Source organism: Ursus arctos, unplaced genomic scaffold (genome assembly GCF_023065955.2).
Source record: "Ursus arctos isolate Adak ecotype North America unplaced genomic scaffold, UrsArc2.0 scaffold_37, whole genome shotgun sequence".
In the NCBI taxonomy this organism is placed as follows: Eukaryota; Metazoa; Chordata; class Mammalia; order Carnivora; family Ursidae; genus Ursus; species Ursus arctos.
This window is the reverse complement of record NW_026623053.1, coordinates 3,185,384-3,199,473: the sequence shown is the minus strand read 5'-3', so window position 1 is coordinate 3,199,473 and position 14,090 is coordinate 3,185,384. Positions and strand designations below refer to the sequence as shown.

The window sequence follows — 14,090 nt, the reverse complement described above, 5'->3', positions numbered from 1 at the left end:
CCCAGGGTGAGGACCGCGTGCAGCCCTGCTCCTTTGTTTCTGAAGGAGCTCTGTGCCAGGGGAAGCTGTCGATAAGATAACTCAGAATCCTTATAATACCAGCCAGCCTTTTCTTCCTGGCGAATGGCCTTCCAGGGCCTGTCTCAATGAGGGGAGGAGTAAGGCTGTGGTTATTGGGTGGGCTAGGCTGAACCACGGGGGCTTTCTGGAAAGAGGGGCTGGCTGGCAGAGCAGTAGAGGGAAGGGACGGCTGTGTTCTGAGGTGAGGCCATCGGGTGACGCCTGGTGGGGACTCTCAGAGGAGGCACTGCGCTGCCGTGGGCTCGGCGGGCGCTCGGGGTGGAGCTCCGGGGGACTGAGGGCTGGCCTTGGCAGGCTCTCTGCTCCCCGCACTGAGCCCCCTTTGTTTCCTCAGATGCGGCTGCTGCTGGTGAAGCGGGGGTCCTCCCTGCCACTCTACCTGCGCTTGGTCACCGAGCACCTGAGGCTCTACACGCTCTATGAGCAGGTGGCTGGGGACAGAAACCCTCATTTTCTCAGTCCTAATCCTCTTCCCAGTCTTCATTCGGCCTCTTCCACCCCCATCCCTCTACTTTTCGTACCCTCATCCTGTCCCACCTCGTAACCACCATTCCCCATGCTTAGCTCACCCCTACCCCCTTCTCCCGACCCTTTCTCCTCTTCTCTTCATCCTTTCCCACAGGTCCTCCTGCTGCCCACTCCCCTCCCCACAATGAAAGCTGCCTCTTCTCCTCCCCCCCACTGACTGCAGCCCAGTCTCCCTCCTCTTCCAGGTGTCTGAGAGACTCCGGACCCTGCCCGCCACGGTCCCCCTGCTGCTGCAGCACATCCTGGGCACCCTGGAGAAGGAGCATGGCCCCGATGTCCTTCCCCAAGCCTTGGCCACCCTTGAGGCCACACGTAGTGGTCAGTGGTTGGGGCGGGATGGGAGACATTAGCTCAGTTATGGTCTCAGTGAGCGATGTGAGGAGGGCCAGGTGTCATGGGATGGTTATGCTGTGTGACCGGTTTGGTGAGAGCCTCAGAGAGCTGGGGTTTTCAGGTCTGACTGTGGACCAGCTGCATGCAGTGCTGAGTGCGTGGCGGATACTTCCCAGGGGGGCCAACAGTTGGGAAGAAGCAGTGGCTGCTGGCAACAGTGGGGAGTCCTACCCCATGGGCCCATTCGCCTGCCTCGTCCAGAGTCTGCGCAGGTACAGCGGCCCCCAGTCGGACTCCCACCAACCTCCGGTGCCTTCCCATCTTTGAGCCAGGGCCCCATGAGATCCTTTCTTCATCCTACCTTCCCTGGGTATAGCCCCTGAAACCTGTCTCCCAGGCCCTGAATGGGCTGCCACTCAGTTTACCGCTCTATGGGGTGGACACGGGAGCCCACAGCTATTGCCAGGTGCTCACTGACAGGCCTCCTCCCCTCCTCTCCTGCCCTCTCTCCCTCACATGAGGACAGTCTGCTGGGGGAGGGCCCCCTGGAGCGTGCTGGTGCCCGGCTCTGCCTCCCTGCCGGGCCCCTGAGGACAGCAGCTCGATGTCGATATGGGAAGAGGCTGGGGCTGGAGAAGACGGCACACATCCTCATCGCAGGTGATTGCGGCCCGACTGGCCCGAACCAGCCCCGGGGCACTGAGAGTGGGGCCTACGCCTGGAGGCCAGGACCACCCACGGGTGCTCCCATGGGGCTGGCCCCCTCACCTGCCACCCCAGAGTGCTGTGACCTGTGGGATGCGATCTTTGGAGATGCTTTAGAGCGGGGCCCGTCTCAATGTCTGTTCTGTAACTCACACCTGCAGCTCAGCTCTGGAAGACTTGTGACCCTGAGGCCTCAGGCACCTTCCGAAGTTGCCTTCCTGAGGCTCTGGCAGATCTGCCTTACCACCTGGTTAGTCTCGAGATCCCATGGGCTCCTCCTCCCAAGCAACTGCTTTGACTCTTCTGAGACCCCACCCCCCCTTCACCACCACCATCGTCACCACTGCCGTGACCCCTGTCTACCTTTCTCCGTTCAGTTTTCCTGCCCTCTTCCTTCAGGTCCTTTGTCCCAGCTCCTAGGTTGAGGAAACTAGACTCTTCCTCTTCACCTGCCTCTTCACATCCTAATGAGTCCAATCTGACCTTCCCAGCTCCAGAGTGGGAACCGTGGCCATCTTGCAAAATTCCTCACCAATCTCCATGTGGTGGCTGCACACCTGGAACTGGGTCTGGTCTCTCGGCTCCTGGAGGCCCACGCCCTCTACGGTGAGATAAGTCAGTGGCTTCTCTGAGATTTGGGCCTCCTGGGTGTGTTCATGGGGTGGGGGGTATAGTGCAAAGAACAATGAAATTTCTGTTCCAGGCTGAAAATGCCAAGAGAGTAAGCAGGTGATTTTCAGGGGACCTTCTGCCTAGATCTCTTAGACTGCAGGTTCTCAAACTTTATTTAACAGGCATAAAATTACCTGGGAACGTTGTTCAAATTGCAGATCTCTGGGTCCCCAGACTCTGGTTCCCTAGGTCCAGAGTGGGGCCCAAGGCTTTGTACTTTTAATGGGTGTTCCTGATGTGGGGCCACAAGACTTCAAGACTTAACATTTCTGACACATCATATGACTGTATTTGGTACTGGGGTTAATGGGGGTCCAGGCTGGCTCCCCAGCGACACTCTGCACCTTTTCCACAGCTTCCTCAGTCCCTGAAGATGAACAAAGTCTTCCTGAAGCTGACACGGCTGTGTTTCACACGTTCCTGAGGCAGCAGGCTCCAGTCCTCAGCCAGTACCCCCTGCTCCTGCCCCAGCAGGCAGCCAACCAGCCGCTGGACTCGCCTCTTTGCCGCCAGGCCCCACAGCTTTCCCAGCGATGGCGCCTCCAGCACATGCTACGATGGCTTAATAAACCCCACACCGTGGAGGGCCAGCAAAGGTAAGGCCCATGGCCCCAGATGCTGGTAAGCCTGTCAGAGAGCAAGCTACAGCCCTTTCTGAAACTGGAGAAATACAGACCAGAGTCACCATGGAGAGGGGGATTCGGTCACAGCAATGCAAGTGTGAATTTCCATTCCCTTCCTTCCCTGAATTCCTCATTTCCTCCCTTTCTTCCTACTCTCTCTCTAGCTCCAGCCTGTCTCTGGCAGTTTCCTCATCCCCCACAGCAGTGGCTCTGTCCCCCAGTGGGCAAAGAGCGGCTGTGGGCACTGCCAGTGGGATGGTTTACCTGTTGGACCTGAGAACCTGGCAGGTATGACTCTCAAGGTGGGCAGAGTTTGCCTCCAGAAAAAGCCTCACAGACTGCCCTGAAGACCTTAGCAAGCCAGCCCCACCGGTTATCACCCTGGTTGATTCAGCAATTTGTATTTCCCTCACATCAGATCAAAGGCTTGGTATGAAATCAATCACACCTTCCAAATATTTACCGCACAGCTTCCATTCAAAGCTGTGCTGTTCTAAGTATCGCAGGGAACACAGGGCTAGGACGTTGTCTTTGCCCACCCAGTGGTCAGTTCTGTTGAAAGATACGACATACGAGGTGAAAAGGAACCAAAACATAGCCACGTGACATAGACAAGAGCTGAGTGCGTTGGGTGCTTTCAGGAGAACATGGGACAGGCAAGGGCAGGCATTCCAGTTGAATGAAAGGCATAGGGGAGACTGTTTCGAGGAAATTGCTGGGAATGATTGTAGCAGAGGGTGCTTACGGGAAGGTAATAGCAGATTAGGCTGGAGAGGTGGGTCCCACAGCCGCAGCCACTCCCTCTCTGCCTCCCACCCATATCACCACCCACCCCCATGTATATATGCATACATACAGACCCATCAGGATCTTCTGTGACTTGGGGATACATATGGGGTTGGGAGGAGGGGAGAGGATGTGGCTCCACTTGAACCAAGGCTTGGCCTGCATCTGGAGTGGGGCCCAAAACTTTTCACTTCTAGTAAGTGCTCCTGATATGGGGCCAGAGGGCCACCCTTTCTCCAGTCCTTCTTGCCTTGGCCTCCTTTTTGGTTGGAGCTTGGCGCGGCTGGACATTGGGGATCAGGGGAATGTCCTGAGCATGCTTCCCTGCTCGTTCTCATAGGAGAAGTCCTTGGTGAGCGGCTGCGACGGGGTCTCCTCCTGCTCATTCCTCTCGGACAATGCCCTCTTTCTTACTGCCTTTGATGGGCTTCTGGAGCTCTGGGACCTGCAGCAAGGTTGTCGGTACGGGGTCCCTTCCCCATGTGTTGGAGTGAGGGCCTTCCCTGCTTGTCGGAAGCCCCCCGCGGGAGGGGAAACAGGAGGGAGGCCAGGGGGTTCTAGAAACCTAACTTTGTCTCCCCGGGATAGGGTGCTCCAGACCAGTGCTCACCAGTATCAAATCACCGGCTGCTGCCTAAGCCCGGACCGCCGGCTGCTGGCCACCGTGTGCCTGGGGGGATGCGTAAAGGTAATGACCAAGGCCCTGTGATAGGCAGAGTGGCCCTAAACGCCAAGTCAGCTCCATGAAGTTGTTCTTAGTGTGGCAGAGCTGCTGACTGCTTGGCCTGGGGAGGCCTTTCCTGCTGAGGGCAGGGGACTGGACAAGGTGGCCTCTGGGTCCGAGAAGCTCAGGCATCTGTACTCCGCACCTAGATTTCTCTCCTTCTCTCTCCTTCAGCTATGGGACACAGTCCGTGGGCAGCTGGCCTTCCAGCACGCGGGACCCAGGCCCCTGAACTGCGTTGCTTTCCACCCAGAGGGGCAGATGGTAGCGGTAGGCAGCTGGGCTGGCAGTTTCAGCCTCTTCCATGTGGACGGGCTCAAAGTTGCCAAGGTGAGAAGGTCACGTGTCTCCCTGGGGTGGAAGCACAGGAGGGTGCAAGTGGAAGATACGGAATGACGGACATCCACATTCTCTTTCACTTTGGGCTCGTGTTGAGAGCAGGTCCTCACATTTTCATTTCTCCTTCCTTGTATAGGACCTGGGAGCCCCGGGAGCTTCTGTCCGTAGCGTGGCGTTCAGTGTTCCTGGGCGCGTTGTGGCTGTGGGTCGGCTGGATGGCATGGTGGAACTGTGGTCCTGGCATGAGGGGGCACGGCTGGCTGCCTTCCCTGCCCACCATGGCATTGTGGCCACTGCCCTTTTCCTGCGTGCTGGGCGCCAGTTACTGACAGCTGGAGAGGATGGCAAGGTCAGGTGGTGGAGGGCTGGTGGTAGGTTAGAAGGAGCGGGGAGGAAAGGCATATTTGGGTGCGGGTGGAGCCTTTGTTGGGGACCCTGTGGAGGAGCTTTGCTGGTGCAAGCTACAGGGAGAGGGCGCAGTGTAGGCATGGGCTGCTTTCAGGAGAAGAGTCTTTAGCGGGGAGGAGGACGTTAATGGGGGTGGCTGTCACTCTGGGGTGGAAGTGGTATATCTTTAAGTTCTGTTCTTGGCCTCAGGTTCAGGTGTGGTCCGGATCTCTGGGTAGGCCCCGGGGGTGCCTAGGTTCCCTTTCTCTCTCTCCTGCCCTCTCTGTGGCTCTCAGCCCAGATGGTGATCGGGTGGCCGTTGGGTACCGAGCAGACGGCATCAGGACCTACAAAATTGCTCCAGGTACTGAAGAGAGAGGGGACGGGGTGTTAGAGCCTTTGGAAAGGGCCTCCCCACCCTGAACTCCCTTTCCAAGTGTCTCGCTCTTTGGTTTTTTCCTCGTGCTCTAGGTTCCCAGGGGGCTCAATGTCAAGCCCTAGATGTGGCAGTGTCTGCACTGGTCTGGCTAAGCCCCAAGGTGTTGGTGAGCGGTGCCGAAGACGGGTCCCTGCAAGGCTGGGCTCTCAAGGAGAGTTCCCTTCAGTCCCTCTGGCTCTTATCCAGATACCAGAAGCCCGTGTTGGGACTGGCCACCTCCAGTGAACTCTTGGCTTCTGCCTCAGGTGCAGTGGGCAGCTTCCTTTTAAATATGCTAGTATCTTCCCTCAATTTATATGTGTATGTGTACAGGAAACACACATAATTATTTTTACAACTTTCAAAGTGCGTTTAAATGCATTTCTCTTGCATTATCAGTCTAGACTGTTTGTTCTTGTTTCCTAACAAGAATTCTGGGACCTCTGTTAATCCCTGTAATCCCCTGAGTTTCTGCCCCGGGGGAGACTTTGCTGTGTACGGGGATGGGTTTCCCTTAGGTGGAGGAGAGAGGTGTTGAGGTGAAAATGCAGAATGGTCTTAGTCCTCTCTGGGTAGGAGACTTGGTCCAAGCGGTAGTGGTCACTTGAGAAGAGGAGGGTCTGGAGGTGTAGCAGGGAGGTAGACAGCTGAAGAGCCAGAGCTGGGAGTGCCTGGTATCCTGTCTTGTGACCTCATGTGATGACTGACCTTCGTCACTCAGACTCTCCACAGCCTGTGACTCACTGCTGTGGGATATCACCCTACCCGGCGTGATTGCCTCTGTCTTTGGGGTCCGTCTCACTTCCTCTTTCAGGGAATCTTCCTTTCTCCCTATTTCTAATGCAGAAGATTTCACAGTGCGGCTCTGGCCAAGGCAGCCGCTGACCCTGGCACAGACAGCAGAAGACTTTCCCTGTGGCACCGAGCTCCGGGAACATAAGGGTCCCGTGAGCTGCTGTTGCTTCAGCACTGATGGAGGCAGGCTGGCCACCGGGGGCAGGGACCGGGTGAGCCATGGGTGTCCTCCCACCTTGACCCCCACAGCCCCTCTGAGTCCTGGATTCCTGAACAGTCCCATTTCCCATGGCTCCTGAGGCATTTTGCTTTTCCACACCTCCTGTGCCGCCTCTGTCCACCATCCCCTTCCTTGATACTCCCTTTTCCCTTAAAATTTCTCGCCGGAAATGGCCCCGATATTTCTACCTCCCTCCTGTGGTCCTGACTGCTCCCTCTCTTGGGACCTATCCAGAATCTCTTCTGCTGGGATGTGCGGATGCCCAAAGCCCCTGTTCTGATTTGCTCCTTCTCTGCCTGTCACCGTGACTGGGTCACCGGCTGTGCCTGGACCAAAGACAACCTACTGGTAAGGGAAGAGGTGGGGATGGGCAGAGCTCAGCAGGGTTCCTGGGGGAGGACCACACTGCCCGTGTCGTCCTATTTCTGACACCCATCGACAATAATAGTAATAGCCGACATTTATCGAGCACTTAGTACGTGCCAGGCATTGAACTAAGCTCTTCGTATATCTTGCCTCATTTATTCTTTACAACTCGTTTAGTCTTTACAGCAACTTGACAAGGTAGACATTACTACTATCTCTATCTCACAGACGAGGCTCTTGAGCTGTTAGGTTAAAGAACATTCCCAGGGTCAGGTAAGTGATGAGGCGGAAGCAGTAAACGTAAGAAAGCCCTCACTCCTCACGAGAACACAGAACTGTGTCCCCAAGGGCTCAGGATGCCCTGTCCCTGCAGGTAGAGGCGACTGCTGTGATTTCTTCAGTCCTAAGCAAAACACCCCTCACATTATGCACTCAAGGTTGGTGAAGTCTAGTTTTCCAGTGCAGAGTCCCCACACTTCTTCTCAAGAAGAGATGAGAAAGGAGCGAGAATCAGTTGAATGAATTGTCATAGTCTGCTCTCTGCCCCTGCCCTCTGGGGAGCCGGATCTTTCCTTGGCATCGCAGCCTGTTCACCTTTGTCTGGGTTTGTTGTCGGACAGTGTGTTAACACCAAGGACAATAGGCACTATTTATTCAGGACTCAGCACGTACCAGGCCGTCCTTCACGTATGCGCACCAGCCCCACAGTAGCCCCATCCAGTAGCGACACTGTTGTCATCCCGTCGGCCGGATGAGAAGCCTAAGGCACAGAGGGATGAACTTGCCCCAGGTCACAAAGTAAAGAATGGTGGAGATAGGATTTGAACCCAGGACAGCCTGTGTTCTTAATCACAAGCCTTACTGCCCCCCACCCCGCCCACATGATAGACCTACAGAAATGCTGGAGGCAGGCTGATACTCCCACGCCTCTAACTCTGACTACACAGGTCTCCTGCTCCACCGATGGCTCTGTGGGGCTGTGGGACCCAGAACGGCAACGGCAGCTTGGCCAGTTCCTCGGTCATCAGAGTGCCGTGAGCGCCGTAGTGGCCGTGGTGAGGAGGCGGTGGAGAGCTCACTGGGGCCTCTGGGAGGGCTCAGGAGGCTTTGGGACACTGGGTGCACTGGGTATCTAATCTCGAAGGCAAAAGAAGTGTAGAGAATGAGATGCTCGGGCCTGGGTCAGAGCAGGACAAGAGTATTGAGATGGAGGGTCGGTGTGAGGGGAGGGAGCGGGCAGCTCAGTATCCGGACCTCGTGCAGGGTTGCAGGCCTGATCCGCCCTGCCTGGGCCCCCGAGTTCTCCGTACTCTTGGACATCTCCTGAGCCTTTAGTGGTCAGCCCTCACCTCGGTGTTAGGAGTCACACTCCCCACGTCCTGCTCAGTGCGACTTGCTCTGATCCTGTGCTCTGGGGCAGGAGGAACACGTGGTGTCTGTGGGCCGAGATGGGACCTTGAAAGTGTGGGACCACCAGGGCGTGGAGCTGACGAGCATCCCTGCTCACTCGGGACCTATCAGCCACTGTGCAGCTGCCCTGGAGCCCCGGGCAGGTAAGGAAGCGTCAGCTCCCTTTCTGCCCTTCCCACCTGCTTCCCTCCTTCTCCTGACTTCATCTCTGGGCCTTATCAGCTGGACAGCCTGGGTCAGAGCTTCTAGTGGTGACTGTTGGACTGGATGGGGCCACACGGTTGTGGCAGCCACTCTTGGTGAGTTCCCTGAAAGGACTGGGGTGGATGGAGTGGAGAGGGCAGAGCGGGACAACCTCCTGTGGCATTGACCCCTGCTCTCCCATCTCCGTCCTTTCTCCCTAGGTGTTTCAAACACACACCTTCCTGGGACACAGTGGCCCAATCAGTGCGGCTGCAGTTTCAGAGACCTCAGGCCTCCTGCTGACCACCTCAGAGGATGGCTCCGTGCGGCTCTGGCAGGTACCTGAGGAAGCAGGTGAGTGAGGCATGGACAGAGGCAACATGTGAAAGAGGGGTGTGTTAGTGGGGCCGTGAAGGTCAAGGGTGGTCTGCTATGTCCTCTCACGTCCCAGCAGTGGTCCAGCTTCTAAGGCATCACTTCCTTCCTTCTCCAGATGACACATATATGCCCAGGAGTCCTGCAGCCATCACTGCTGTGGCCTGGGCCCCAGATGGTTCTATGGCAGCATCTGGGAATCGAACTGGGGAACTAACCTTGTGGCACAAAGCTAAGGCTGTGGCCACAGCACAGGTGCGTTGGGGCAACCTCGGTGCTTGTCTGTGTGAGTCCTGCCCCAGCCGCGCCTGTGCTACTGGTGTGTGCATAGGTGGCTGGGAGGGGAAAGAGGGTTAATCCTCAGGAACACTGAAATGGACTTGTTATGCTCCCAAGGCTGCAGGCCACATCAGTGCTCTGCTATGGTACTCGGCACGCACCTTGATTGTTCTCAGCAACAATGAAAAGGTCAGCGAGTGGCAAGTGGAACTGCAGGAGGGTTCGACACCCAGAAATTTCAGGTGAGATGGGCCAGCTGGGTTAACGTGTACGTCAGTGGTCTCCTTAAACCCAGGATTTTGTGCAAATCACTCCACCTTTACTTCTGAACTAGCTCAGTAGGATGTTAGTAAGTGGGAAAAAGTCACTGGGAAATGGTTTTTGGCTCCCCAGCATGTCAATTTAAATAATAATTCTCAAGTGTCTACTTAATGCTAAACTCTGAGCCAGGCTGTACGAACCAGATGGAAATCACCTTTTGATTTAGGAAGCACAGTAGAGGAGTATGCACTTAAGTAAACCACCAGCGGTAGGCAGGGTGATTAGTGCTGTGATGAAGAGAGAGATCTGTAGTTCCCAGAGTTTGAGGAATTTATGGTTTACGAAAGAGTTGCTATTTGAGGTTGGGCTTTAAGGATGGGTAGGAGTTTTCTGGACCCCTGGGGAAGGGAATGGTGCTTCAGGAAGAGGATGCAGTAGTAGCGAAAGGCAAGGAGGCATGAGAGGGCATGGTATATTCTGGGCACAGCTGAGTCACTGGGTTCTTGGTGAGAGTGGGGGCGGGGGTGTTGGGGAACTGGATCGAAAAGATAAACTGGGGCCAGACTGTAGAGGGCACCGTGTAAGGATTTTGAGAATAATTGTCTGCCGTTTAGGAAGAAGACTCCAGTGGCAGTATGGAAGCTGGACAGTGGTAGAGAGATATTAGAGGCAGGGAGACTGCCCTCACAGCGGTTGCTCTAGTGCAGGGAGATGTAGTGTGGGCCCCAGGCCAGGCGGTGGGAGGAGGGATAGAGATCTAGGCCTGTGCTGGCAAGTAGAATCCCTAGTGCTTATTGATCAGGTGGAGGTCGGGAGGGAAGAAAAGACAAGAAGGTAAGAGATTCCTCGTGCGAGCAGGGAAGGGGATGGTGACAATGAATACCGGTAAAAGAGAAAGAGGAAGAGGAAGAGAATTTGTAGGGAAGGTAACCGATTGTGTTTTGTACTTCACTCCTGAGGAGTTCGTGGGGAGCCGAGGAGCCTGAGAAAGGCAGACTAAAATAGGTCGTTCCTTGACCTTGTACCTTGTTTTCAGTTGCAGTCTTCACCTGACCCGAGTTCTGCAGGAGGACTTAGGGTTCCTGACAGGTGTGGCCCTGGCTCCAGACGGTCACTCCCTCATCTTGGCCAACGCGGGTTTGCAGTTGCAGCGCGTGAAGCCAGGGGAGGCTCCTTCTGTAATCTGGTAGGACCCAAAAAGCCGTTTCCTCTCGGGCTACAGAAAAAGGAGAAGGGGGTTAGTGGTTATCCTGGACTTGGGTCTCACTTAGAACGAAACACTGGGGTCCTACAGATAGATGTTCATGGGTTCAGCCTCTTTTCTTTCTTGTAAACCAGGAGCAGCAACTATTCGGAGTGCGCTATGTTGTTGTCCGCCCACCAAGACTATGGTGTGTTTGTCCTGCAGCCAACGGAACCTGGAGGCCTTTTTTCCTTGGTAAGTGCTATTTGAGTGTGTGTTGCCACATTTGTCCGGGACCAATACTTTTAAAACCTTGGGGCCATGACTGAGGATAAGAGGAATGGAAAGGCGTTGGTTCCAAATTCCCTTCCTCCTTCGACTGAAGCAGCCCTACTTAAGAGCATTCTGTAGTGGGTTTCAGCTTCCCTATATGATTTTATTGTTACAAAAAAGGATGCCAGTGTTTAAAAAAAAATCACGGGAAACCATCAATGTAGGAGTTTTCTTAATTGCATTTTTTTTCATGCCTCTCTTGTCTTGCCACTGAGAGTACTAGTGTCTGGAACAACACAGACACATCTGATAGACATTACGTTGGGTGAAAGAAGCCAGACACAAAAGAGTACATACTACATGATTTCATTCAAATAAAGTTAAAGAACAAGCAGAACTAATTTATGGTGATAGAACTCAGAATATTGTTAACTCGGAGGGTCAGGGTGCTCTGGTATTGACTGGGAAGGGTCATGAAGGCAAGTTCCTAGGGTGATGGAAATGTTCTACATCTTTTTTTTTTTTTCTTTTAGATTTTATTTATTTGACAGAGACAGTGAGAGAGGGAACACAAGCAGGGGGAGTAGGAGAGGAAGAAGCAGGCTTCCTGCTGAGCGGAGAGCCTGACACAGGACTCGATCCCAGGACCCTGGGATCATGGCCTGAGCCGAAGGCAGACGCTTAATGACTGAGCCACCCAGGCGCCCCGGAAATGTTCTACATCCTGACCTGGGCAGTGAGTGCATGGATGTATACATACTGACCCGGGTGGCTCAGTCGGTTAAGCGTCTGCCTTCGGCTCAGGCCATGATCCCAAGGTCCTGGGATTGAGTCCCACACTGGCTTCTTGCTCAGCAGGTTGCCTGCTTCTCCCTCTGCCTGCCGCTCCCCCTGCTTATGTGCTTTCTCTCTCTCTCTCTGACAATAAATAAGTAAAATCTTAAAAAAAAAAAAAAGAAGAAGAAGAAGATTCACACTCTTTACTATGTCTAAATTACTGTTAAGAAAGTCCTGACCAGCCCAGAGCCAAAAACAGTTGCTTTGGCTGGGTAGGGTCAGCGCTATGAGTAGGCCAAACAGAATGAGCCATCCTTTCACAGAGGCAAAAGGAGGCAGGAGAGTTTGAAGAGAGCCTTGAGTTTAAGCCAGACTTGGAGAATCCTACTGGAACCTTCGTGTTGGTAACCCAGGCCAAACCGGAATCTGGTGAGTGGGATGGGAGGACCCACAGGTCTGGAGATGCCTTGTAGGGGATGGTGGGTCCTTCGAAGCTGGAAACCTAGCTCTAACCTCTGTCCTTGAAATGGCAGAGTCCTCATTTTTGTGCGCCAGCTCTGATGGGATGCTATGGAAACTTGCCAAGCGTACCCCTGAAGGAGAATGGGAGACAGGTGACATCTGGCAGAAAACAGAAATGCCTGAAACCCCAACTCCAGAGACAGCCTCATCTGTGAATGACAGCAGCGCATATAGCTGGTCCCCACCCCCACAGCTGTCGACTCAGCAGCGTAGAAAGGTGAGTTTGAGGGATGGGTCACAAATAGAGGGGAGGAGGCTCTAGGTCTGACAAGTGGATGCTTCCTCGACAGAGGAGGGGCCACTGAAAGCTCACCATGGTCCTTCTCCTACCCCTCCAAGATTCACTCGGGCTGTGTCACAGCCCTCCATGTGCTGCCTGGGTTGCTGGTGACAGCTTCAAAGGACAGAGATGTTAAGCTGTGGGAGAGACCCAGTATGCAGCTGGTAAGTGTGTACGTGTGCAAGGAGGGCTAAAGGGATGTCACAGAGAGCAAACTTGGGCAACGAATGTACAAAAGATCAAAATTTATTTTCTTCTCTCCTTGCTATCATGTGCAACTAACCTGGTTCTAAATAAAAGGTGTCAATGTGAGAGAAAACTGAGTTAGTAAGGAGGCCCTAGGCTTGTAGCCTTCATCTCCCCGTCTTTTGTTCCCCGTTGTAGCTGGGTCTGTTCCAGTGCGAAGCGGCTGTCAGCTGCCTGGAACCTTGGCTGGGCCCGGACTCTACCCTGCAGCTTGCAGTGGGAGACACACTGGGCAACGTATACTTTCTGTCCTGGGAGTGAAGATGCACCAGCCCCGTGTGCTAGAGATGCAACGCCGGAAGACACCAGTGGCTACGTTCTTGGTTAAAATTTTAAAATAAAGTGTCAGAAAATCTCCAGTGCAGTCCTACCTGTGTTCTGATGTGGGTGCAGATGAAGAAGAATATGGACGTTCTCATGTTTCTTTTCTGATTTAACCTCAGTCCTTCCTAGAACTGCAAGAAAGAGAACCAGCTCTTTAATAGATATTCTTTGAAAGCAGGCTTTAGAAATCTTGTGTCATTTGCTGGCGCGAGGGTCCTGAGATGCCATTCCTGCCAAGGAGGAGGAATGAGTGATGCTGGCCGGCGGTGCTTGGTTTGAGCAGAGCGTGAAGACGTCTCACTTAGTCAAGAAAGAGTAAGAGAAGGAAGAGTTGGTTGAAAGTGCCCTCCAGTCAGGGCATTTAGACAGAACATCAGGTCCCTCCCGTAGAAACAGCCTGTTCCGTGCAGAACTAAGTGCCCAGATGAGAGGCGAAAAGCCGCGGCGCTGAGCAGAACGAGACTCCTGGCTTTCACAGCCTCTGACCCAGCGGCAGCAGCCACTTGACGTGCACATGTTTGTCAATATAGTAATTTGCATTCTTGGAAGAAACCACAAAAGTGTAGCTCTCAAATTGAAGGTCACAAAGATGAAAACAAATGGAGAGATGGAACAGTCCTACGCACGGACTCACCATGGACTGACCCTTTTAAGTTCTAGAACCTTATTTTCCTGTAATTCTATCTTATGGGAGAGGAAGTTCCCCGAGGCTCTTTCTAAGGGTTAGGGAAAGGTTAAAGGTCTTCTGTGCCCAAGAATTCAAGGACTTGTATCTGATAAGCCAGGCTTACGAGATTTTGTCCTAAGTTGGTAGGGTTCTCTCAGAGAAATACCACTGCACTCTGATCTAGAAAGGAGTTCTGAGGAATTGGGGAGTTGAAGGATGCTGTTTTGTTCTCACTTTGCCTGATTCCAGGTTTTACATGGACAAATCGCCTGAGGGACTTTTACCATATTTCTACCAATGCCCCATGGTCTCCCTCAGACAGGATAGATATAA

At 53.9% G+C, this 14,090-nt stretch overlaps 1 protein-coding gene across 5 annotated transcripts in view; it reads left to right on the top strand.

Moving 5' to 3' along the window:
- The window catches only part of TEP1 (telomerase associated protein 1), a 36,634-nt gene extending 23,509 nt beyond the window's left edge, over positions 1-13,125 (top strand). For 4 of the 5 annotated variants that reach the window (XM_026490546.4, XM_026490545.4, XM_057306428.1 and 1 more), the window contains 28 exons: positions 416-508; positions 795-927; positions 1,064-1,214; positions 1,469-1,602; positions 1,809-1,897; positions 2,139-2,253; positions 2,675-2,915; positions 3,107-3,230; positions 4,069-4,190; positions 4,317-4,416; positions 4,627-4,782; positions 4,928-5,140; positions 5,389-5,542; positions 5,650-5,862; positions 6,443-6,603; positions 6,846-6,959; positions 7,925-8,032; positions 8,398-8,530; positions 8,610-8,686; positions 8,792-8,924; positions 9,064-9,200; positions 9,342-9,466; positions 10,522-10,671; positions 10,824-10,923; positions 12,042-12,147; positions 12,252-12,457; positions 12,580-12,684; positions 12,905-13,125. In XM_026490546.4, coding sequence (XP_026346331.3) covers positions 416-508; positions 795-927; positions 1,064-1,214; positions 1,469-1,602; positions 1,809-1,897; positions 2,139-2,253; positions 2,675-2,915; positions 3,107-3,230; positions 4,069-4,190; positions 4,317-4,416; positions 4,627-4,782; positions 4,928-5,140; positions 5,389-5,542; positions 5,650-5,862; positions 6,443-6,603; positions 6,846-6,959; positions 7,925-8,032; positions 8,398-8,530; positions 8,610-8,686; positions 8,792-8,924; positions 9,064-9,200; positions 9,342-9,466; positions 10,522-10,671; positions 10,824-10,923; positions 12,042-12,147; positions 12,252-12,457; positions 12,580-12,684; positions 12,905-13,027 — 3,816 coding nt within the window. In that variant the 3' untranslated portion in view covers positions 13,028-13,125. The remainder of the gene's footprint in view (positions 1-415; positions 509-794; positions 928-1,063; positions 1,215-1,468; positions 1,603-1,808; positions 1,898-2,138; positions 2,254-2,674; positions 2,916-3,106; positions 3,231-4,068; positions 4,191-4,316; positions 4,417-4,626; positions 4,783-4,927; positions 5,141-5,388; positions 5,543-5,649; positions 5,863-6,442; positions 6,604-6,845; positions 6,960-7,924; positions 8,033-8,397; positions 8,531-8,609; positions 8,687-8,791; positions 8,925-9,063; positions 9,201-9,341; positions 9,467-10,521; positions 10,672-10,823; positions 10,924-12,041; positions 12,148-12,251; positions 12,458-12,579; positions 12,685-12,904) is intronic. The other variant, XM_048217032.2, reaches the window with a different exon arrangement.
- Positions 13,126-14,090: the final 965 nt, after the last annotated feature.